General features: G+C 35.0%; 4 protein-coding genes across 6 annotated transcripts; 1 reads left to right on the forward strand and 3 right to left on the reverse strand.

Moving 5' to 3' along the window:
* Window positions 1-241: 241 nt before the first annotated feature.
* Window positions 242-5172, reverse strand: LOC103832173 (sugar transport protein 14). The gene is made up of 4 exons (XM_009108136.3): window positions 4781-5172; window positions 1837-2159; window positions 1006-1635; window positions 242-864 (listed from the first exon to the last, which is right to left on the reverse strand). The coding sequence occupies exons 1-4, from the start codon at window positions 4920-4922 to the stop codon at window positions 433-435; spliced, it is 1527 nt and encodes a 508-aa protein (XP_009106384.1). The 5' UTR covers window positions 4923-5172; the 3' UTR covers window positions 242-432.
* Window positions 5173-11266: 6094 nt separating this feature from the next.
* Window positions 11267-14763, forward strand: LOC103832174 (protein LAZ1 homolog 1). The gene is made up of 7 exons (XM_009108137.3): window positions 11267-12014; window positions 12271-12560; window positions 12638-12694; window positions 12789-12897; window positions 12972-13156; window positions 13248-13336; window positions 13728-14763. Exons 2-7 carry the CDS (start codon window positions 12336-12338, stop codon window positions 14527-14529), a joined length of 1467 nt encoding a protein of 488 aa, XP_009106385.1. The 5' UTR covers window positions 11267-12014; window positions 12271-12335; the 3' UTR covers window positions 14530-14763.
* A 482-nt stretch (window positions 14764-15245) lies between these two features.
* Window positions 15246-18183, reverse strand: LOC103832176 (probable acyl-activating enzyme 4). Its single transcript, XM_009108138.3, has one exon. It carries the CDS (start codon window positions 17050-17052, stop codon window positions 15418-15420), a length of 1635 nt encoding a protein of 544 aa, XP_009106386.1. The 5' UTR covers window positions 17053-18183; the 3' UTR covers window positions 15246-15417.
* A 353-nt stretch (window positions 18184-18536) lies between these two features.
* Window positions 18537-21844, reverse strand: LOC103832177 (PHD finger protein EHD3). Of its 3 annotated transcripts, none has more exons than XM_009108140.2 (6): window positions 21643-21844; window positions 21283-21460; window positions 20473-20787; window positions 20298-20387; window positions 19274-20207; window positions 18537-18791 (listed from the first exon to the last, which is right to left on the reverse strand). In XM_009108140.2, exons 2-5 carry the CDS (start codon window positions 21427-21429, stop codon window positions 19293-19295), a joined length of 1467 nt encoding a protein of 488 aa, XP_009106388.1. In that variant the 5' UTR covers window positions 21430-21460; window positions 21643-21844; the 3' UTR covers window positions 18537-18791; window positions 19274-19292. The 3 variants fall into 3 exon arrangements, with proteins under 3 accessions (XP_009106388.1, XP_018508868.1, XP_009106387.1); XM_018653352.2 differs by having other exon boundaries at window positions 21262-21460; XM_009108139.2 differs by lacking the exon at window positions 18537-18791 and having other exon boundaries at window positions 19060-20207; window positions 21262-21460.
* Between the last annotated feature and the right edge of the window lie 787 nt (window positions 21845-22631).

Here is a 22631-nt window from a genome sequence, read left to right on the forward strand (position 1 = left end):
TAAAATATAAACAATTGTCCTTCTAAAACCATTGTATTAACGAATTTTTATGCCCAAGATGTTTGCACTCATTATAATAGCACTGTATATTTTTTTGAAAAAGATAATAGCACTGTATATTATTAATATATATGCTTGTTCTTGTAAACTAAATATGTATAACCTAAACTAGCAGATCATACAACTTAAAAAATCTTGAAAATTATATAGACTGATAAACACGTAGGTTTTATTATAACTATGACATAATGACTTGAAATTTCACATTATCACGCAATCAAGAAAAAGTGATCTTACAAATGTTCTTATTTTCTTAAAAAATTTATAAAAATATAACTTCTTTGTTTCGCTTAAAACACTTTAGATAAGTTATTCAAGAAAAAAAAAAACACGTTTTGAAGTTTTGAACTCCTAAAACCTTATGTTAATCGTCTACTGATCGGTCTTTTCATCATGATCTTCCACATATCTCTTCCAAAGCCAATGCTGTCTCCACAGAAGATAAACCTCTTCAATAGGAACCTGCTTCGTCTCCGGCAACAGAAAGTAAACGAAACTTCCCATCCCGAACACAAGTCCGGCGAACAAAAGGAATATTCCGTACTTGAGATGACATAGCGACACGAGGAAACACTGCGCGATAAGCGCCGTGAAGAAAAGGTTTACACACACGACAACACTCTGACCAGCTGATCTTGTCTCTAATGGGAAGATCTCACTCGGAACTAACCATCCCATTGGTCCCCATGACCGACCGTACGCCAACACAAACAGACAAATAAGGATCACAAGAACCAAACCTAGCGACTTCGGTAGCTCTTTGCCTTCCCCAAACTTCAAGGCTAGTGTTACTCCTACTACAACCTACAAAAAGAGGATTTTAGGGTTTTTAGTGCTTTTTGGGAAGTTACTTGTATGACAAGTTAGAAGCCCTAGCTCATAGCAAAAGAGAGCATTTTAGGGGGTTTAGGGAAGTAACTTGGGTGACAAGATACAAGCACTCACCATATAACAAAACATCTCGACGCTAGCTTCAAGAAGAAGGAACCTTCTTCCAAATTTATCAGCCGAGTACATAGACATGATCGCCGCAATAACGAGCGCAGCGTTTGTCATTGTGGACGAGATAAGCGACGCAGAACCACCAAACCCTAAACTCTGAAACATAACCGGAGCATAGAACAAAATAGAGTTCATTCCCGTTAGCTGCTGAAACGCAGGAAGACCAATAGCTCCAATCACTAGCTGCGGTCTGTTCCTCCGAGCAAAAAGGTTCCTAAACGGATTCTTCACGGCTCTCGCAGCTTCACTAGCTTCAAGAAGATCCTGAAACTCAGCTTCGATGTTGTTTGTGCCACGTACTTTTATCAGTACGGCTTTGGCTTCCTCGAGCTTCCCTTGTTCGACGAGACTGTTTGGTGTCTCCGGTAAGAAGAGTCCTCCGATGAACATGAGTGTAGCTGGTACCACAGCGAGGCCAAGAGAGAGTCTCCATCCCCAAGGATGGATTTGGTCTGTTTTGTAGTTTATCAGATTAGCCACTAAGATGCCTATGCAAGTTGTTAGCTGGAAAAGCTGGTTCACGGTTCCTCGGATCTTTGCTGGAGCCATCTCCGAGAGGTATAATGGAACCGCCTATAAACGCAAACGCATAAATTAAATAGAATGTTAAAAGCATAGCCAGAGCAGGACACATTTCATTCGACTTAATTTTCAAATTTTATACATGTCACATATCCCTAACTTATTTGATTTAAAAAAAAATTAAAATTAACCTAAAAGTGTTTATGATCCTCTAAATTTTAGATTTGAGTCGTCTAGAATTTAGAGATTTGCCTGGTTTCCAAATCCAATGCCTATTCCGAGGAAGATTCGACCAATGATCAACATGAGGATGTTCTTGGCGGCAGCGTTGACGACTCCTCCGAGGAAGAAGCTGACGGAGCCAACGAGGATGCTTCCTCTTCTGCCATAGATTCTTGTGACATAAGAAGCTCCAAAGGTCGAGATCAAACCGGCGAAGTAGAGAGAAGAGGTGAAGAGTGTGAGGATTTGGTTGTCGTATTTGCAGTAATCTGTTTCGTGCATATGCTTTTGCTTTCTTTTATAGATCCCTGGGAAGAACTCTATCAAGAAATCGTCCATTGATGTAACACCACCTGCGTTTAACGATGAATAAGAAACAAAACAGAGCAATGAATCTTGCATAAGATACTTGGATCACAAGAAACTAAAGATTTTGAGCTTAGGCAATATACAATTAACGAAACTGAGTAATCTTTTTTAGTAATGTACGGAATAAAATGAAGGGAAATCTGTTTTTTTAGAGCAAAAAAAAGGTAACTATGTCCCTTTAGACTAATCTGTACTACTTTATGTCCTATTAGACTAATTTTTTCGAAAATGGCAGTAATGCCCTTAAAATTGTAATTTTTTTAAAAAGATAAATAATGAGTTCGACAAGCGGGATCGATCGATCCAGCTTTACAAGTTACAGTGGATCGATCGATCCCGATAATTATTCAGAACAAAAAAACGCGAAATATATACTGATCGACCTGGTCCATTTCACTCGATCGGCGAAGGTCGATTCTTTACAGATCGACCGATCCACTAAGGATAGATCGATCGATCCCGTGCCCAGGAAAGAATCCCAAATCGATTTTTTTTGGTTTTGTATGATTATATCCGGGTTGATTCCCACTTGATTTGAACCGACTAAGCATGATTTCAACTCTTTAAACTCGATTTCTCTGGGACGAAATCCTTAATTTCCCATTCACGAATAAAGGGGGAGAAAATCAAATTCTCACCCAAACTCGATTTGTCGTTTTTTTTTGTTCTTTTTCGTTTTTTTTTTTTTAAAAAAAAAAATCGATTTTTAAAAAAAATATAAAAGTGAATATTCTCAAATATTTTGTTTCCATATTTTTAGGAACTGATTTCTTATCCGTAGAATACAACTAATATGTAGAAATCAATTTCTACAGTTTTGTAGAATTATAGTAATTTTTAGAATTTGATTTCTACATGTTTTAGATTTATAGTAAATCTGTAGAAGTCGGTTTCTACATGTTTTAGAATTAGATTAATGTGTAGATTTTGATTTCTAAGAACTTTAGAATGGTAGGTTAAGCGCGGAATGTGTATTCTACATATTTGTAGAATACTCCTATTTACGTAGATCACGTATTCTAAACATTGTAGATTCAATGAAAAAAGTAGATTTCGTTTTCTACTTCGTAGAATGTCATTTCTACTTTTTTTAGAACATAATCTGAAATTTATAATTTTAACTTTTTTATAACTGGAAAATATACCATTAAGTTCATATAGGTATTTTAACAAATGTTACTATTTTTCCAAATTTTTTTTGTTTGTAAAACTATTTATTAAAATTATTTTCATAAATATTAAAGGATATTATAGGAAAATATGACACAAAATATAGATTAGTCTAAAGGGACATAGTTACTATTTTTTTGCTCTAAAAAAACAGTTTTCCCTAAAATGAATTACAATTAATCGGGTGAAAAAGAATGGGATAATAGCATTTTGAGGGATAAAATGAATGTATTTTTTTTCAATTATATTTGATTTATCCCATTCCAGACATTCATTTAATTCCATACTTTTAATTTGATTTATTCCATTCAATATATTCAAATTAATCGGATGGAAAGGAATGGGATAATGGCATTTTGAGGGATAAAATGAAGAGAAAAAGACTAGAATAGCACAAAACCAAGTTTTTGTTCCCAAAGTAGTACTCAATGTTCAAAGTCACAAAAATAGGTTTCATTAAAGAGGTAAATATACACTTATATTCCTTGGGTTAATTAATCCAAACCTTAGGGTTTAGAGTTAAGGGGTGGGGTTTTGAAATTATGGTTTAAAATTTTATAAAAAGTAAATATTAAAATAAAAAATAAAAATTTTAGAAACAGTTTCAAAAAGTATTTTTAAATTATAAAAAGAAAATTTGAAAAAAAAAATAAAAAAAAATTTCAAAAAAAATTTCAAAAAAAAAATTATAAAAATTTCGAATCTGAAAACATATAATCTGAAACTATAAAAAAAATTATTTTTTTTCATTTTTTTATTTTATTTTATTTATTTTTATTTATTTTTATTTATTTATTTAATTTTAAACCAAGGGTATTATGGATATTTTACATTTTAATGAATGTCATTTTTGTGACTTTCTCCTTCTAGTGCTATTTTTGAGACATAAACTTCAAAATGTGCTATTATTGACAATTGCCCTAAAATGAATGTATTTTTTTCAATTATATTTGATTTATCCCATTCCAGACATTCATTTAATTCCATACTTTTAATTTGATTTATCCCTTTCAATATATTCATTTAGTTCCATACGTTTTATTTAATTTATCCCATTCCATACTTTCTTATATCATTAATGGTTTTCATTGTCGTTCACAATTTTTTTTTTCCATTTACCCCACAAGAATGTGTGGAAGAAAAACAAATATTTTCCATTTAACCGGTATAATAGTTTTGGAATTTATATGAAAAGCTAATTACACGGTTCTATGTATTCATAAAAATATCAGTGAGTTGCTGAACTTTGTCGGAAAGAGGACTGAGTTTTTCGGACAAAAGCAGATCAAGAAAGCTAAGGGTAAGAAATAGAGAAATTAACACAGAAAACCGTATGTTGCTGACGTTCTTTTGAGCTACAAGAAAGTGGATTTGGTTCTTAAGCAAGTGGAATTTATACAAGAAATAGCTAGATGGAGAAAGCATAGATAATTACCAGAGACTCCGAGATCATAGCCGAAGAGAGAGCCTCCTAAGGATCCAACGATGCAAGCAAATATGAAGTAAGCAGTGATACGATGCTCATAGAGATGAGCTCTCTTTAAGGCACCTTCGTCGGCAAGAACTCCACCAGCCATAGTTGTACACGTTGTAATTCGATAGGAGCAAATGTCTTTGTAGCTTTGATCAGAGCTCTTCGAGATAAAAATAAAGGTTATAATAGAAGATATACTTTGACTAGTTCGCTCTCCTTATCCCTTCTTATAAGGAAAGGACTCTTGACTTCATCTTTGTTATTTAGTCCATGGTGGTTGGTACTATTTAATATTTCCTTCGTAAATTACTTATTATAGATGCATGTGTACTTCATATAGAATACCCGATCAAAAATATTAAAATAGACAAAACATGTGTCGCTAATTTTGTTTTCATTAACGAGATAAATAAAGACCCTAAACGTACGAAAGTTGCATGTGAGCAATTCATGCAAGTTTTTCCGCATTTTTTGTTAGGTGTGCACTGGTGCATAGTACATGAGTGGTTGAGAAGAAGTTAAAATGCTCTTTTCATCACTAAAATTTCTCAAAATGAATTAAGAAAGTAGGTTATATAAATGGTTCAAACTCTATTTTTGTCTAATAATAATATTACGTGAGATTATTTATTACAGCAAACATTTTTTAAAAGTAGTAACACAACTTTCTAAGTCTAAATTCACTAATTATCGACAATGGGTTACAAAACACATTTAGTATGCTGAGAATGTTCACAATTAAAATTACGATAGTTCATGGATTTTTTTTTGTGTCTGTCTACCTTTTTTAAGGCTGATACTACAAATATAAAAAAGGGGAATTGCCACTAATACCACTTTCCTAATACCACTTTTCAACTTTACACTTTTCAAATTTACCATTAAAATTTTAATGGCTAAAGTACCATAATATCCCTCATTTCATTAATTTAACCTAGATATATTCTTCTCCAAATGTCTGTCACGAGATGAAACTGAGATCAAATTGAGACGAGCTCCAACGAGATCTCTGGCAAACTCGGCGATCTCCGGCGAATTCGGCGATCTCCGGCGAACTTGGCGATCTCCGGTGAACTCGACGATCTCCGACGAACTCGACCGGATTGGGAGAGCGTGGTGGCGAGTGGACATCCCGCCGTTCCTCCGCCGGCATTATGTAGTCGTAGTAATCCTCCGATGCTAAATCGGTCACGTTCGTCACGAATCGCATGCCGAGAAGTTCTCCGGCAAAGCTGACAGACTCGACAAGCTCAGACGAACGAGACGATCTCTCAACGCCTAAGAAACACTAACAAAGGTAAGATGATAGTATATGGTGATTTTTGCCTCGTTCTGTAATCTTAGCTTGATTTATCAAAATCGATATGTTTCTAAGAAAGAAGACGAAGTTTTTCAAGTGAAGTTTTCAGATCTCAAATTTATAAGATCTTATAAATTGGGTCATTTCAAATCTTACTGTTGATCTGTTAGCAACCAAAAGACACAAAGCTTAACGTAAGAGTACAATTATTGATTTTGTTGATTTATTGTCATAGTTTTCAGATTTATATAATTATTTAATTCATGAGAAGGTACTAACCTAAGAGTATAATTATTCTATGATTACTTCTTCTCTTGGTTGATTTGGTGATGTTGCAGAGAATTACAAATGTGTGTTGTCAGCTTTTGGATTTAAAGGATGTTGTGGAGAATATGTGTGGTGATATGCATATCTAAGTATCTCACTTCCTTAAGGTAATACAATGCTACTATTTGTAGTTTGACTAGCAATGTTTTAGTATGTGCAGTATATGAGGTGGAACGTTGGTGTTTTGGTAGTGTAACGTTCTATTTATACTTTGTGAGTTTATTTTTTATGTCTTGTTTTGTGTATAATATCTACAGAAGCAGTGGAGATGAATGATGAGTTTGTTGAGTTACGAAAGCATACTATTTTTGAATCTTATTTTTGGAAGTGAATGCTGATGCGTAGAAATAATATGTGACTGGCTTTTGTTCAGATTTTGAAAATTTACGAGGTTGGTGAGCTGTTTGAAGAGGCAAGAGAGACTCTGAAAAAGAATGTGGTTTGTGCTATCAAAGAATTACGTATTTATAACGCTTTATAAAAGTTGCAGAGTTGGCTTCTTAGTACATTCTTCTCTCTCATCTTATTTAGACATCTCTTATACTAAAACAATTGTATCTCTCTTTTAGTAGTTACATAGTTGAAGATATTAGTTGGACATGTAAGTGAGTTTGGTTTCAATTGTTTCTTTTATAGAAGAGTGAGATATGGAGAAGCCTTGATGTTCTCAGACTATGTTAAAGCAATATATCCCTTGTTGAAAGACGTGGCTCTTTCACCAGATATGTCTTTTTTGTGTAGATTGTCTTTTGGAGGGATTTTAGAAAAATTACCTTATAAGCCATTGTAAATAAATTTATAAACGCTTATAAATCACTTTGAGTTTCTTACACTCATTCTGCCTAGCATTCCTCACAAGACTTCTTAAGTTCAAACATTTATGTGTTTTGTATAGACATATACAATCAACTCTTGTTTAAAAACTTCTTAATAAAAACTTATAAATCGTCGAGTTGTACTTTTAACAATAGACTTATAAATAGCTTATATGTTCTTGTAAATAGTTTAATACACCCTTTTAAATAGTTTTATAAACCTGTATAAATAGTTATATACTTTTGTAAAGAGATGATGATACGTGGCAGATTGTGAGGCACATGAGGACAGCAAGCAAGACTCCACCGCTTCAGAAATTTTACATAATTTTATAAATTATTTTATAATCTTTTATTATGGTGTATAAACTTTATAAATTATTTTTATAAACCCTTATAAAATATTTACATACTCTTGTAAACCCTTATATATTATTATACAAACCATTATAAATTATTTTATAAGGCTTTCATAAAGTTTTTATAAACCCTTATTAATAGTATACATACCTCTTATAAATTATTTATAAACTTTCATAACTTTCTTATAAACATTTATAAATGATTTATAGATCTTATAACTTGTTTTATATGTCTTTATTAATGGTTTATATACTCTTACAAATAATTTTACATACCCTTATAAGGCTTTGTAAAGAGATGATGATACGTGACAGATTCTAAGGCACATGTGGACAGCAAGCACGGCTCCACCGCTTCAGAAATTTTACATATCCTTATAAATTGTTTTATTATAATCCTTTATAATGGTGTATAAACTTTATAAATTATTTTATAAACCCGTATACATTATTATACAAACCATTATAAATTATTTTATAAGGCTTTCTAAATGGTTATAGACTCTTTTAGTTGATTTATAAACCTATACAACTCTTATAATACCCCTTATAAATTGAATATAATGTTTCATAAAGTTTTTATAAACTCTTATTAATAGTATATATACCCCTTATAAATTATTTATAAACTTTCATAACTTTCTTATAAACATTTATAAATGGTTTATAGATTTTATAACTTGTTTTATATGCATTTGTTAATGGTTTATAAACTCTTACAAATAATTTTACATATCCTTATAAGGATTTGTAAGGAGATGATGATACGTGGCAGATTCTGAGGTACATGTGGACAGCAATCAAGACTCCACCGCTTCAGAAATTTTAAATTCCCTTATAAATCATTTTATAATATTTTATAATGGTGTATAAACTTAATAAATTATTTTTATAAACCCGTATACATTATTTACATACCCTTATAAACCCTTATAAATTATTATACAAACCATTATAAATTGTTTTATAAGGCTTTCTAAATGGTTTTAGACTCTTTTAGTTGATTTATAAACCTATACAACTCTTATAATACCTCTTATAAATTGAATATAATCTTTTATACAGTTTTTATAAACTCTTATTAATAGTATACATACCCCTTATAAATTATTTATAAACTTTCATAACTTTCTTATAAACATTTATAAATGGTTTATAGATTTTATAACTTGTTTTATATGCATTTATTAATAGTTTATAAACTCTTACAAATAATTTTACATATCCTTGTAAGGATTTGTAAGGAGATGATGATACGTGGCAGATTCTGAGGTACATGTGGACAACAATCAAGACTCCACCGCTTCAGAAATTTTAAATTCCCTTATAGATTATTTTATAATATTTTATAGTGGTGTATAAACTTAATAAATTATTTTTATAAACCCGTATACATTATTTACATACCCTTATAAATTATTATACAAACCATTATAAATTGTTTTATAAGGCTTTCTAAATGGTTTTAGACTCTTTTAGTTGATTTATAAACCTATACAACTCTTATAATACCTCTTATAAATTGAATATAATCTTTCATACAGTTTTTATAAACTCTTATTAATAGTATACATACCCCTTATAAATTATTTATAAACTTTCATAACTTTCTTATAAACATTTATAAATGGTTTATAGATTTTATAACTTGTTTTATATGCATTTATTAATAGTTTATAAACTCTTACAAATAATTTTACATATCCTTATAAGGCTTTGTAAAGAGATGATGATACATGGCAGATTCTGAGGTACATGTGGACAGCAATCAAGACTCCACCGCTTCAGAAATTTTAAATTCCCATATAAATTATTTTATAATATTTATAATGGTGTATAAACTTAATAAATTATTTTTATAAACCCATATACATTATTTACGTACCCTTATAAACCCTTATAAATTATTATACAAACCATTATAAATTGTTTTATAAGGCTTTCTAAATTGTTATAGACTCTTTTAGTTGATTTATAAACCTATGGAACTCATATAATACCCTTATAAATTGAATGTATGCTTTCATAACGTTTTTTATAAACTTTTATAAATTATTTACATTCATCAATAATCATAGATCTAACCCCATTGGTTGATATGAGAAAGTGAACCATAGATCTACCCCCATTCATCAATAATCTTATTTGCATAAGGTTCTCCTGAAAATTGAATGTTATTCTTTCTAGCTAGTTCTACAACACTTCCGCAAGGTGTGAATTCTCAATTTCACTAAATTCCTCCTTACCTAAAATACAAAAAATCATTTTCAACATAATTCATATTTGAACGTTGGATGATCAGTTTTGGCTTGTCTGGTAGCTCTGTTGAAGTATCACAATACCTCGTAGTTAACTTCAAAATTGTGCAGAATTTATAAACCTTATAAATTATTTAACAAACTTTATAAACTGTCTTATAACTTCAAATGTTGAATCCTCAGCAAGAATCACAACCTGTAAGTATTTTTTCGGATTTTGTTGTTTTGATCTAAGAGAAAGAGTTATCTATTAATATTCTGATCTAATAGAAAGATTTCTAATAGTGAACATTGAGTTTTTAAAAATTTATAACTCTTTATAAATCGAAGTTATTTAGTAATGTAATTGACATGTTCAGTTCCCGACACTCATAAAAGAAGCATATGTTCAAGCTTATATGAGAGCCACAACTCTGCCATCACACATTTTCTTTGATCTACAATGTTAATCATCAAATTCATCATTGTCTCTTGTTTTTTTTTCTAAAGTCTTATTGACCAACCATTGACATTTTTTAGTTTCTTCTTGTGTCTTAGATTGCAGAGTCTGTTTCTTTTAGCAGCGATAAAAAGTATGATATAACGCAAGTGAAGGCTTCACCTCAGCTGCAGAAAACGATGTGTTAAGTAACTCAATCAACTAAAAGACAATTTAGAAAGGCTTATAAAACAGTTTATAAAGTTTGTTAAATAATCAACTGCGCCTCGCCTCACCGTCCTCTCCATCTCCTCCACGACCCTCCACGGAAACAGAGCAGCATCAAGATGCGCAGTAAACGCGAAATCAAACGCACCGTCGAAAAATGAAGGTTATGAGGATCAGCTCTTCTCTCGAGAGGAAGCGAATCCACCAACTCCACGGCGGTAACGTCAGATAACTCGATCTGGGCCATCGCCATCGGAGCGTGTCCGGCGCCGGCAGAGAGGCAGAGAGCTTTGGTGTGGTTGCGAAGCAATCCAAGATCGCAGAATCGGAGGAAGTAAGAGGAGAAGGAGGAGAGACGCGATATCCAAGCCTTGGTTAGGGACGGAGGAGAAGGAGGAGAGACGGTGGATCTCCGGTGAATCGGAGACAAAGAAGAAGAAAAAAGATCGAGAGAAAGAGAGAGGAAGAAAAGAGGATCGCGAGAGAGAGAGAGATAAAGTTAGGGCTAATATGGTCTTTTGGTCATTAATGAAAAGTGTATTTGTGAAATGTCCCCATACTAGTGGTATACTTGAAATGTGGTACTAAAGAAAGTGTAGAAGTAAAATTTCCCCTATAAAAAATATTACAGAGATGATAAAATCAAGAATTTTACTTGTTTGGTTAGAGCATGATTAACGGTATGCGATCTGATCCTTAAAAGTAAAAAAAAAATTTTGATTTTTTTTTTGTCCTTAAAAAAATTAAAAAAAAGTGAACCAATTACGGACCGTCACGTGTCGGTGGAGACCCGCAAACAGTGAAAAAAACTCTCCCAAATTCGATCCTTGGCGACTTTCGGGACCGTTTTTGAACATTTATGTGAGGCCTACACCTTAATTTTGTGCAAAAACCACTTTAAGAAACATCGATATTCATGATGTTAGAATTAATGTTTAGTTGTACCATCTAAACTGTTTTATAAATGCCAACAAAATAATTGTCTTATAAATATCCATGTCTAAAAGGTTTTACTTGCGTTATGTTAAAGATTTTATATGTTTTTTCACTGTATAATTAGTTAATAAATCTGTTTTTCCAAAACTCAGAAATTGGATCTTATAGTTCTTTTTTTTTTGGTCAAAAGATCTTATAGTTCTTTTTGGACAAAAATTTGATCTTATAGATTTAAAACATTAATTAGTCCACGTTTGAACTTTCTGTAAATGTTGATGTAAAAATACACCAAAGAGAATGTGACACGTCAGTAAACTAAAGTTATAGAAAAGGAAATTAGGACTTTCTCTTTATCTCCCACGTCGGAAATTCATAAATTAAATTAAAAAAAAAACCTAAATTACCAAAAAAAAAACAAAATCTCGATTTTTCTTCAAAGTCCCAATTTTTATTTTCCTGCATTGATACGAGCAACTTCGAAGGCAGCACTTGCGAACTCTGGGTTTCTCTTCTGGGATAAACGAAATCGATCCACGGCCTTTAAAACTTTCGTGAGTGCAATTCGTATTTCAATCGGTCGTCTTGATTTTGTGAAATCGTTTATGTTTTTCTTATGATTCGTTCTGGGCTCCGATCGTTTCGGTGTAGATTGCTTCCCCTTCTCCGTGAGACGTTCCGGGTTTCCAAGATTTTGATTTCGATATTAATAAGTTCAAAAAAGATTTGATTTTGATATTAAAAAGTTGAAAAAGATGTGATTTTGATCGTAACCCAATCTAATTCTTCTCTTGTTTACTCGTTATGCAGGTTGCCATTGGTCATAGCTTGAATAAAGGATCAGTGTGAAGATTTGATTTTTTTTTTCTGAAAAAATGGAGTGGAGAGGAATCATCTGCACTCTCTTCTTCATTCTTTCCATTGGAGAGTCTTCTAGTAGGTTCAGGATCATGTGGCTTCCTAACCTCGGTGCTGGTGTTGATTTTTCTGGAACATACTTCACTTGGCCCATCTTAAGTGCCAGCGTCTTCGTTACTGTCGCCATCCTCATCTCCATGTATCTCATCTTTGAGCACCTAGCTTCTTATAACCAGCCTGAGGTTGTTTGTTCATCTGTATAACTTTTCACTGATTAGAGAGCTGGAACATTGCTAATTGATCATAGCTTTTGTTACAGGAACAGAAGTTTCTTATTGGACTTATTCTCATGGTCCCTGTCTATGCCCTGGAATCGGTATGATTGATAAGCTTACTACTATATATGATGTTACATCCCATATTTAGAATAGTTTCCTGATTCTTGGATCTTTATGATTCTCTTCCTGCAGTTTCTGTCTTTGCTGAACTCAGAAGCAGCTTTTAACTGCGAGGTGATTCGAGATTGTTATGAAGCTTTTGCACTCTACTGCTTTGAGAGATACATGATAGCTTGCCTAGGTAAATGCTTCACATTCTTGATTCACTTGAAGATATCTTTGGGATTCTTGTTTTCATCTCTGTATCCTCCACAGATGGAGAAGACCGTACGATTGAATTCATGGAGCAACAGACAGTGATCACCCAGACCACTCCTCTTCTCGAAGGCACATGTTCTTATAAAGTTGTGGAGCATCCTTTCCCAATGAACTGCTTCCTTAAAGACTGGAACCTTGGTCCTCAGTTTTATCACGCTGTCAAAATTGGCATCGTTCAATATGTATGTCACTGCTGTCATAAAAAAAAAACTTGTGGACTTATTATATACTGTATGATCTATTCAACTGACTTTAAAAAATTTTATGCTTCAGATGATACTGAAGATGATCTGTGCTCTATTAGCAATGCTCCTTGAAGCCTTTGGAGTTTATGGAGAAGGCAAGTTCCAATGGAACTACGGGTAATCTTCTTTCCTTTCATCATCCATTCTTGGGGACAACCTAATGAAACATTCAAATTAAGAAAAAACTAATTAGTACTCCCTCTATTCCCGAAAGTAGGATTTTTCTAGATTTTTTTTGTTTGTTTTAAAATGATAGATTTTCTAGAATCTTAAGGTACTTTTATTAGTTAATGTTGATAGATTGTATATTCTTAAGAAACATTAATTGAAAATATTCGAATTAATTAAATATTATTGGTTGATAGTTATTCGAAAATGTATAAGAAAGTAAACTAAAGTTCTTAAGAAGTGTTTATAGTCTCCAAAATCTCAGATTCGGCCCTGTATGATGTTCGTCCTCGTCTTGATTCTAACTTGGTATGATTATTGTATGTTGTCTCATTTGCAGGTATCCATATCTGGCTGTCGTCCTGAACTTCAGCCAAACATGGGCACTGTATTGCCTTGTGCAGTTCTACAACGTCATCAAAGACAAGCTAGCACCCATCAAACCATTAGCCAAGTTCTTAACCTTCAAGTCTATTGTATTCCTCACCTGGTGGCAAGGCATCATCGTCGCGTTCCTCTTCTCCATGGGGATTTTCAAAGGGTCATTAGCTAAGGAGCTCAAAACGCGTATACAAGACTACATCATCTGCATCGAGATGGGTGTTGCCGCTGTGGTTCATCTCTACGTCTTCCCAGCGGCTCCCTACAAGCGCGGGGAGAGATGCGTCCGCAACGTAGCGGTGATGTCGGATTACGCTTCTATAGACACGCCTCCTGATCCGGAAGAGGTTAAGGACAGCGAGAGGACGACTAGGGTGAGGTACGGGAGGTATGATGATGAGAGGGAGAAGCGGTTGAATTTTCCTCAAAGCGTGCGGGATGTGGTGGTGGGGAGCGGCGAGATCATTGCGGATGACATGAGGTTCACTGTTTCTCACGTGGTGGAGCCGGTGGAGAGAGGGATAGCGAAGATTAACAGGACGTTCCATCAGATATCTGAAAACGTGAAGAGGTTTGAGCAGAAGAAGAGGAGGACTAAAGATGATTCGTATGTGATTCCGCTGAACCCGTGGACGAAAGAGTTCTCTGAGGTTCATGAGGATCTTCATGAAGGAGGGAGTGTGAGTGATAGCGGTTTGGGGAGTACGAAGCGGCGTCAACAGTCTAGAGTCTCGGGACTGTGGAGTAGAATGCGAAGGTGAGGACGAAAGAGTTCTTGTCTACTTGACCATTTGGACAAAGAAACTGTATATGTTTATGAGATGATGATGCTAATGTGATGGTTTTACTTTATACAGAGGTAACAAACAGATTGCTACTAACTAAGTTTTCTCTACTCTTAATACAAACTTTATGGAGAAGTTAGAATCTGTATTTCGCTTATGACAGATGTTTACATTAAAAAAGATTTTAAAAAAATTGTTGTGGTTAAAGAATCTTATCCTAGAATCTGTTGTGAACCAAACTTCCATGTTGTGTTTGTTCTCATTTCTCGAATCTACCATTCAAGGTGGATAACGTTATAACCAAATGTTGAAGAAATCGTTAAACAGTAACTAGGTATTTTCTATGGGAATTTAAAGTTTAAACGGGAATTAGGAGTTAATAAATAAATTATATATTTATATTAGATAATTTATTTTAGGTTTGTTTATAAAATTATTTTGATGAATTATAAAAAATAGATATACAAAAAGATTTAGTTCAAAAAAAAAGATATACAAAAAGACAAAGTTTTGGACTTACACTAATAGTATTACTAAATTTAATCGATTTATACTAATATAGATCAAACTAGGCAGTTTAAATCGATTTTTAACCACTTAATTCATTTTTAAACGTTTCAGTTATGACCAATTTACCGCTTAGGCGGACATCTTACACTATTTTAAGAACATTGGTTATAACCATTCCAAAGAGGTACAAACTGCAAAATAACTAGTAAAGAAGAGACAACATCTTCAGACATCAGGACAAGCAACACAGAGTCAAACTAATGAACCAGAGACTTGCTACTTTAGGTAAAGGGTAGAACTTAGTAGCGTACAATGTAATAATAACAACAACAATAACATCAAGATTGTTCTTCGTCAAGGCAAAGACTTAGCCATTTGTCTAAGAACAAACTTCTGAATCTTTCCAGTAGAAGTCTTAGGAAGCTCCTCCTGAAAAACCACATTCCTCGGAACCATATACTTAGGCAGCTTCGTCTTGCAAAACTCTCTTATCTCTCTCTCAGACACAGACCCATCAAGACACTTCAAGCTCACAAACGCGCACGGTGTCTCCCCCCACATCTTGTCTGGCTTAGCCACCACAGCTGCTTCCTTAACCACAGGGTTCGTGTACAGAACCGTCTCAACTTCCTTACTGCTAATGTTCTCTCCTCCACATATGATCACATCCTTTGATCTATCCTTGACTTCCAAGTAACCGTCCGGGTGCATCACGCCCATGTCTCCAGTGTAGAACCACCCGTCTTCTCTCATACTCGCCGCGGTACCTTCCGGGTCTTTGTAGTAGCCCAGCATAACCGAACCGCCTCTGAAGACAATCTCTCCAACGGTTACTCCATCATGCTTCACACTCTCACCAGTTAGCGTGTCCCTCACGTCAACTTCCGCAAACACAGCCGTTCTGATCCCTTGCCTTGACTTCAGTTTTGCTCTCTCACTTTCCCCAAGACCATCCCACTCCGGCTTCCACGCGCATGAGACATTCAGACAACCAGTTTCCGTCAGCCCGTAACCGTGTCCCACATCAAAACCTAGACTCTCAGCGCTGGAGATAACCGTCTCCGGTGGAGGAGCTCCAGCTGTCATAACCCTAACCGGTTGTTTAAGCTGCTTCCGAGCTGGATAGTTTGTCAACATGTTGAGAACCATCGGCGCAGCGCACATGTGTGTCACGTGATGCTTGTCTATCGACTCGTAGATAGTCTTCGCGTCAACTCTTCTAAGGCATATGTTTGTGGCCCCAACAGCGGCTGTGGCCCATGTGTAGCTCCAACCGTTAGCGTGGAACATCGGTAAGGTCCATAAGTAAACCGGCCGGTTAGGCATGGACCAGTCGAGCAAAGAGTTAATAGTACTCATGAAAACGGCACGGTGGCTAAGGACTACACCTTTGGGAGACGACGTCGTTCCGGAGGTGTAGTTAAGCACCATAGGGTTCCACTCGCTGCTAGGACGCACCCACTTGAAACTCTTGTCTCCTCTCTCCATAACACCTTCGTACGTGTCTAGAAACTCCACGTCAGAAGAGAGCGGCGTCATGTCGACGTCATCTTGGAGGAGGACGAGACGTGGCTTCTCGTTCTTGGGCAAGAACGAGACAGCTTCAAGAACTAAAGAACTCGAGTGGTGGTCGACGAAAACGAGCTTGGTTTCGCTGTGACGCAGGAGGACTGAGAGTGCGTTAGCGTCTAAGCGAGGGTTGATGTTGTTGAGGATGGCCCCGGACATTGGAACCGCGAACTGAAGCTCGTAGACGGAAGGGACGTTGGGACCAATAACGGATACGACTTGGCCACGGTTGATTCCTAAGGAGGAGGAAGCTAGAGTCGAAGCTATGCGGAGACATCGGGAATGAGTTTCGGACCAGGTACGGACCGTGGTTGCGTGGAGGAGGGAAGGTGAGTCGCCGTAGACAGAGGCGGCTCGTTCTAAGTAGCCGAGAACTGTGAGAGGTGATGAGTTTGAAGGGTGTGGGAGTAAAAGTTCCATAGTTGATAATGTCTTGATAGTTTAACTGTAATGTGTTTTAAGTTATTACTTTTGATACGGCTTTAGTGGAATATATATAAATATTTTGTTCGTATGTGGTTTGGTGAACCAGTAATCATTATCTTGCAATATTGTATTAGGTTAAGCTAATACTAGAATTACAAGTAATCATGTAATATAACTTAGCTTCTAGTGGTTAGCCGGCGTGTTATTGTTTGGGATAATCATATCAACTTTTGAAGAACACAAAGTATGGTTAGATGAAAAGAAAATCAAACAAAGAATTAATAAGTATTCTTTGGAACTAACGTGTACGTATTATCGTAATAAGAAGCAAAATGAATTAAAGGAAGATCAAAGTGTACTTAATCTAGTATTAGCTATTATAAGAGATCCTACATACTAGTTTGCATAAAAAGAAAGATATTATAACAAGACGTAATTGCATATATCTACCGACAAACATAGTGAATAGCCGCAGCGACCCCAGTTAATGCTCAAAGGTTGTTGGAGAGTGGAAGTTTGGAAAACGCAACCTACTAATTTAAATTGAATTTACCCGATGTTGTAACGAACTGCGAAGATGCTTTATTGATGTGTTTTTTTTTCTTGGTCAAAACTTTATGTTGTTTTTTTATTTCGAAGATTGTTACGACATAGTCGATGTATTATGTAGAAGCAATAACTAATAGTAACTTTTAAGGGAACGTGAATACATTGTACATGCATAATGCATGCGTGGAATTAATTGAGAATTAATTGAGAATGCATATTTATCACACACTAATTAGCCATTCTCTTGTATCATTTTCGGTTACCAAACCTTTTTTTTTTTTTTACGTCAAAAATCCATTATATTACTCAAACTTAAGGTGGTCTGGGTCGGTTACCAAACCTTTTTAAATAAAAGAAGCACGAAAAATAATATGCAAGTGTATGTTATATACGTTACACGGATCGATCGAAGATCGTGACCTAGAATCATTTATTAAGGTGGATAACCCTAAAAAGGTTCATTGGAAGGAAAGTGGTATAACAAAAATGAAATATCTCAAATTTTCCTAATACCGAAATTGCAAAAAGAAAACATTTCTACGTACATTTCTTTGAAGGAAACCTAATTCCTGTCTATATATTTGTCTAACTGGTATGTATCATTGCAGAAAAAAAAGATTTTTTTTAATGAGATGAGCAAAGATCGCATAGGATGATTGATGAGTTACTCATATGCACTTCATTGCTTAAAGGACGTATGTTTCAAGCTTCTTCTCATACCTTATTGCTACATTCATGTACTACAACACTACTACTATGTTTCAATAGTTAATTATCCGATTTTTCACCTTTCAGCACACAATGAGTCCTTGAGTTAGATCATTTATAAGACTGATTTTGATACTAGAGCATGCCAACAAAACTACATTTTGATGCACACCACATTTTAAACTTAAAAAGTTATAAGAAACTTATTGTACGGCTATAGATTAAGATTCATCACAAAAATAGACCTAAATCTCTTTGGCAATGCCAATAATGTTAGAAGACAAATAGGACATGATGGAAGGATGGTGACAAGTCCTAAAACGTTCATCTCTCTAATGTTATATACTCCAACATTAATGCGATGATACCCCCTTCTCCTCTTGATAACTTGAGCCTATTTTAGAGGGCATCTTTGTTTCATTACCCTACCCTCTTGTGTATTATATTTCTTTTTCCAACAACCATTGCGTGATATTTATGTGATACTTTTACAAATTGAAATACTTTTCAGTAAGAGTTGGTTAGGCCATATTTAGTTTCTAGGAATTGTACTTCAATGCCACACCTAATACATTATATACATATATAAAATTTCAGACGTTATATTTCATAGTTCATTCACAAGTGGGAGACTAGAGCATGTTACACTTTTAGTAGTATTTAAACTAAGAACTCGAAATTTATGTCACTAATAACATTCAATTTGGATTGCATTTAAAAAAAAAACTCTGAAGCATCATAGCATTGGTCAAGAACTAGTTCATTATAAAGCAGTAGTGCAGACTGCAAAATCACCATCCCAATAGACATTTGATTAAAGAATTAAATCCTAAAAATGTGGTCTTTAGAAACCCCTGTCCTGCTTTGAAATGCTAGGAAGATGAACAAAGAGAAAAAAATGTCTTTAGAGACAAGAAATGTATAATAGTCTGCCTGTTTTCTTCTTAACCAATCCTCTCATTTAATGGATTATGAAATCACATCTGTTCTTGATCTTTCAATGTGTCAGCTGCGTTAAGAAGCATATCCATCCCTCCTACGCCACTATCCAACCCTCCTTTGCCTTTACTTCCCGGTTTGATCTCGTTCATCTTCCCTTTCAGTTTCTGCACAGCCCCCACCTTCTTCTTCTCAACCACATTTCGAATCTTGCGCACTTTCTGAATAGCAACTTTACAAGTCCTGCAAAACCATTCTCCATCTGGAACCGACGCACACGGAGGCTTCATGCAGTAGATGTGGTAAGCATCATCGCACCCGTCGCACAAAACAATCTTATCATCATCCTTGTCGGTTAAGCAGTTTCTGCATAAGCAGGAGGAGCAGTACCAGCTGACATTGTGTAGCTTTATCTGCTTTGAAGTCAGACACCTGATGTGGTAGTACTTGTGTGGGCAGAACGGGTGATCGCATGTGATGAACCTGTTACCATCGCCTTTCTCCACTTTTGTTCCACATGTCCTGCAGAGCTCAGAATCTATCTTTGTCTCCATGGCTTCATCACCATGATTCATCATGTTGGATGTTGAATTCTCTTCTGATCCGTTTGAGTCTTCTTTACGTTCTGCACTCGAATCATCAACGCATCCGTTGTTATCTGTCTTCACCAGCAGCTTTTCGGTTTTCTTTTTCTCGCACACAACGCAATTCTCGTGAGGTGATCCGAATCCATTATCTGTGCAGTTTAGGCAATACCAAGTGTCTGAAGACATCTCTTTCTCACCAGGATGTGCACATGAGACATGGTACATATCATCACAATGATCACAAGCTAAAAAGTCCTTTACCGCTGCCTTCTCTCCACATAGCTTGCAAACGTCATTACCACTGTCGTTTCTGGTGGTCTCTACATTAGAATGAGGCTTCGGTTCCACAGTGTTGAACTGCTTTAACTTCCAGATTTTGAGAAAGAACAAAAAAAAACATTAGGATATTTCTAAAATAAAGTAAATTGAAAAAGATCATTTATTCATGAGCCTCACCTGTTCGGTACATGAGGTCTTTGAAAGCTCTAAGAGACTACCAGCAAGAGCAGCCATACCATTACCAACATCCTGTAGTTTTTTCCAGACCTGTAATAAGTAGTTAGGTTTAGTACTATGTCTAGTAACATGCAGAGTTATCTTAGAGCCAAGCAAGAGTTTCCCAATAATTTACCTCTTGGAGATCCGTTGAGAAGAGTACAGGTGAACCTTCATAAGCACCCTCTTGCATCCTTGTGTCTATCAGATTCCTGCAGGGAAGGTCTTCAATCTTGACCCCTTGAAGATTCTCGGAAAGCAACTTACTGAGGGACGCAAACTCCTTTGAAGCTAAAACTTGAGACAGAACATTCTGGCAACCGGCTGTCACAGTCTCATACTTGTGGGGTTCGGTTGTTGGTTCATCTGGATTTGAAAGCTGGGGGAGTCCACCAGTAAGATGAGTTCCTCCGCTGCACCTTTGATCATTCATTTCACAAGCGACAGACCCCTGAGGCAAAAGAAACTTAATGAATACAATAATCCAAAACAAGAACGAGCTAGCATGGTCTTAAGAGGATAATGAGAAAATTTCAAGATTGATTGCATAATGCAACAAACACTTCTCATTTTCTATAGCATTTCCTGAATCTAGCTATCACACACAACCGAAAAAAAAACAAGAAACAGTTACATAACCGAAAAATAGTTTCTTGAATGAATAACCCACAGAAAGATAAAAAAAAGGAATGACCCATTAAATTATAACGCCATAAACGACATGCTGCATAATTAACGCCAACATTTAAGTATTGAAGCATCTATCTACTAATCATCATCCCTAGATTGATATATAACCTAACATGCAATACAATCAAAATTTACAAAACACCAAAAGTTGCAGCAATTCAAATCAATCAAAACCAGAGGCATCATCATCATCATCATCATCATCATAATAGAGAAATTCACAGGCAAAAAGTACCCGGATTCCTGAGAGACCAACCGTAGAAACCGAGCTCTCAAGCTTTCTGCGCTTGCATATGCGTGAGTTCTTCTCATCTCCAGAACTTGCATTAGCCATATTCAATGTACCATTAGGCTGACTACTCTCTCTACCATCACCATTGCTTATCACCTCATCCACAATCATTGTTCTGATCCCTATGATCTAGGGTTTCATCCTACAATAGAGAAAACACATGATTTTACACACCCAAAGACGAAAAGTATACATTTTTATCATTTGGGTCATCAATTTCATCAGATTCCTTCAAAATTTCACAGAAACTTCAATCTCAATCCTACGAAGGTAAAGGCCAATTTCAAAAATCCTGACAAGGCACAAAGGAGTAAAAAAGCGTACCGGAGTGGAGCAATCGACGAATGGAGAAAACCCTAGAGAGTTGCGAAAGGTTCGATTTTTTTAATCTCGGCTCGCCGGAGAAAGAATCGGTGGTGGTGGCTCTGCAAAATCTCTCTCCCCACACGGCTTCTCTCTCTTATCTTTGAACCAGTTTTTAAACTTGCGCCTCTCCTCTCTAAACCGGTCTGCTTGGATCTCACACCGGTTGAAACCGGTATTCAGCGACGAGAAAACTGACACGTGGAAGTAGATTGGAACATGGTGAACAGTTGCAACCTGATGGTGATGTGCTTATTAGTTAAAAAAAGGGGGTGTAATTGATTAAGGAGCACTGGCTGATCTGGAAACTTTTTTTAAAACAAAAAAAAAAACAGTATCATAAATTTTGAATTTATGGGAGGTGATTCCACAGAATTTAAAAAATTAAGATTCTGAACTAAATATTTTTAAAAATTTTAAAATTTAGTCGGAGATACGTGACTTCATAAATCCACCATTGTTTAAAAATTTATGTCGCTGAATTTTCAAATTTAACAATTCAATGATTGTAACATAATTGCTCTATTAATTTATTTTTTTAACTTTTTATGATACTTATAAAAAAACAAGAGTATTCGATTTTCTTATTTTTTTTATTTAAATTTAAATTGATTCTTATCAAATTCAAGTATTCCGGTATAGAAATATGAAATTTACATATTTACACATAAAATTTTCATTTTGAATTGGTTTTACTTAACTACAGGTTGATTTGATTCTAAATGTTACATACTATAAACATAGGTAAAGCTAGGTATGTATATAGGAGTGCAATTGCACCCACACTTATTTTTTATAAACAATGCAATTTCATAGTTAATTATTTTGTGCATCCATTACAACTTTAAATTGTGCATCCATTCTTTTTTATTGTTCCATTAATTAGTTAAAACATATATACAAAGTACAAAAAGGAACAAAATCTAATAAAAAAATAAATTTAACCTTAA

This window comes from Brassica rapa, chromosome A07 (assembly GCF_000309985.2).
Source record: "Brassica rapa cultivar Chiifu-401-42 chromosome A07, CAAS_Brap_v3.01, whole genome shotgun sequence".
NCBI classification, from domain to species: domain Eukaryota; kingdom Viridiplantae; phylum Streptophyta; class Magnoliopsida; order Brassicales; family Brassicaceae; genus Brassica; species Brassica rapa.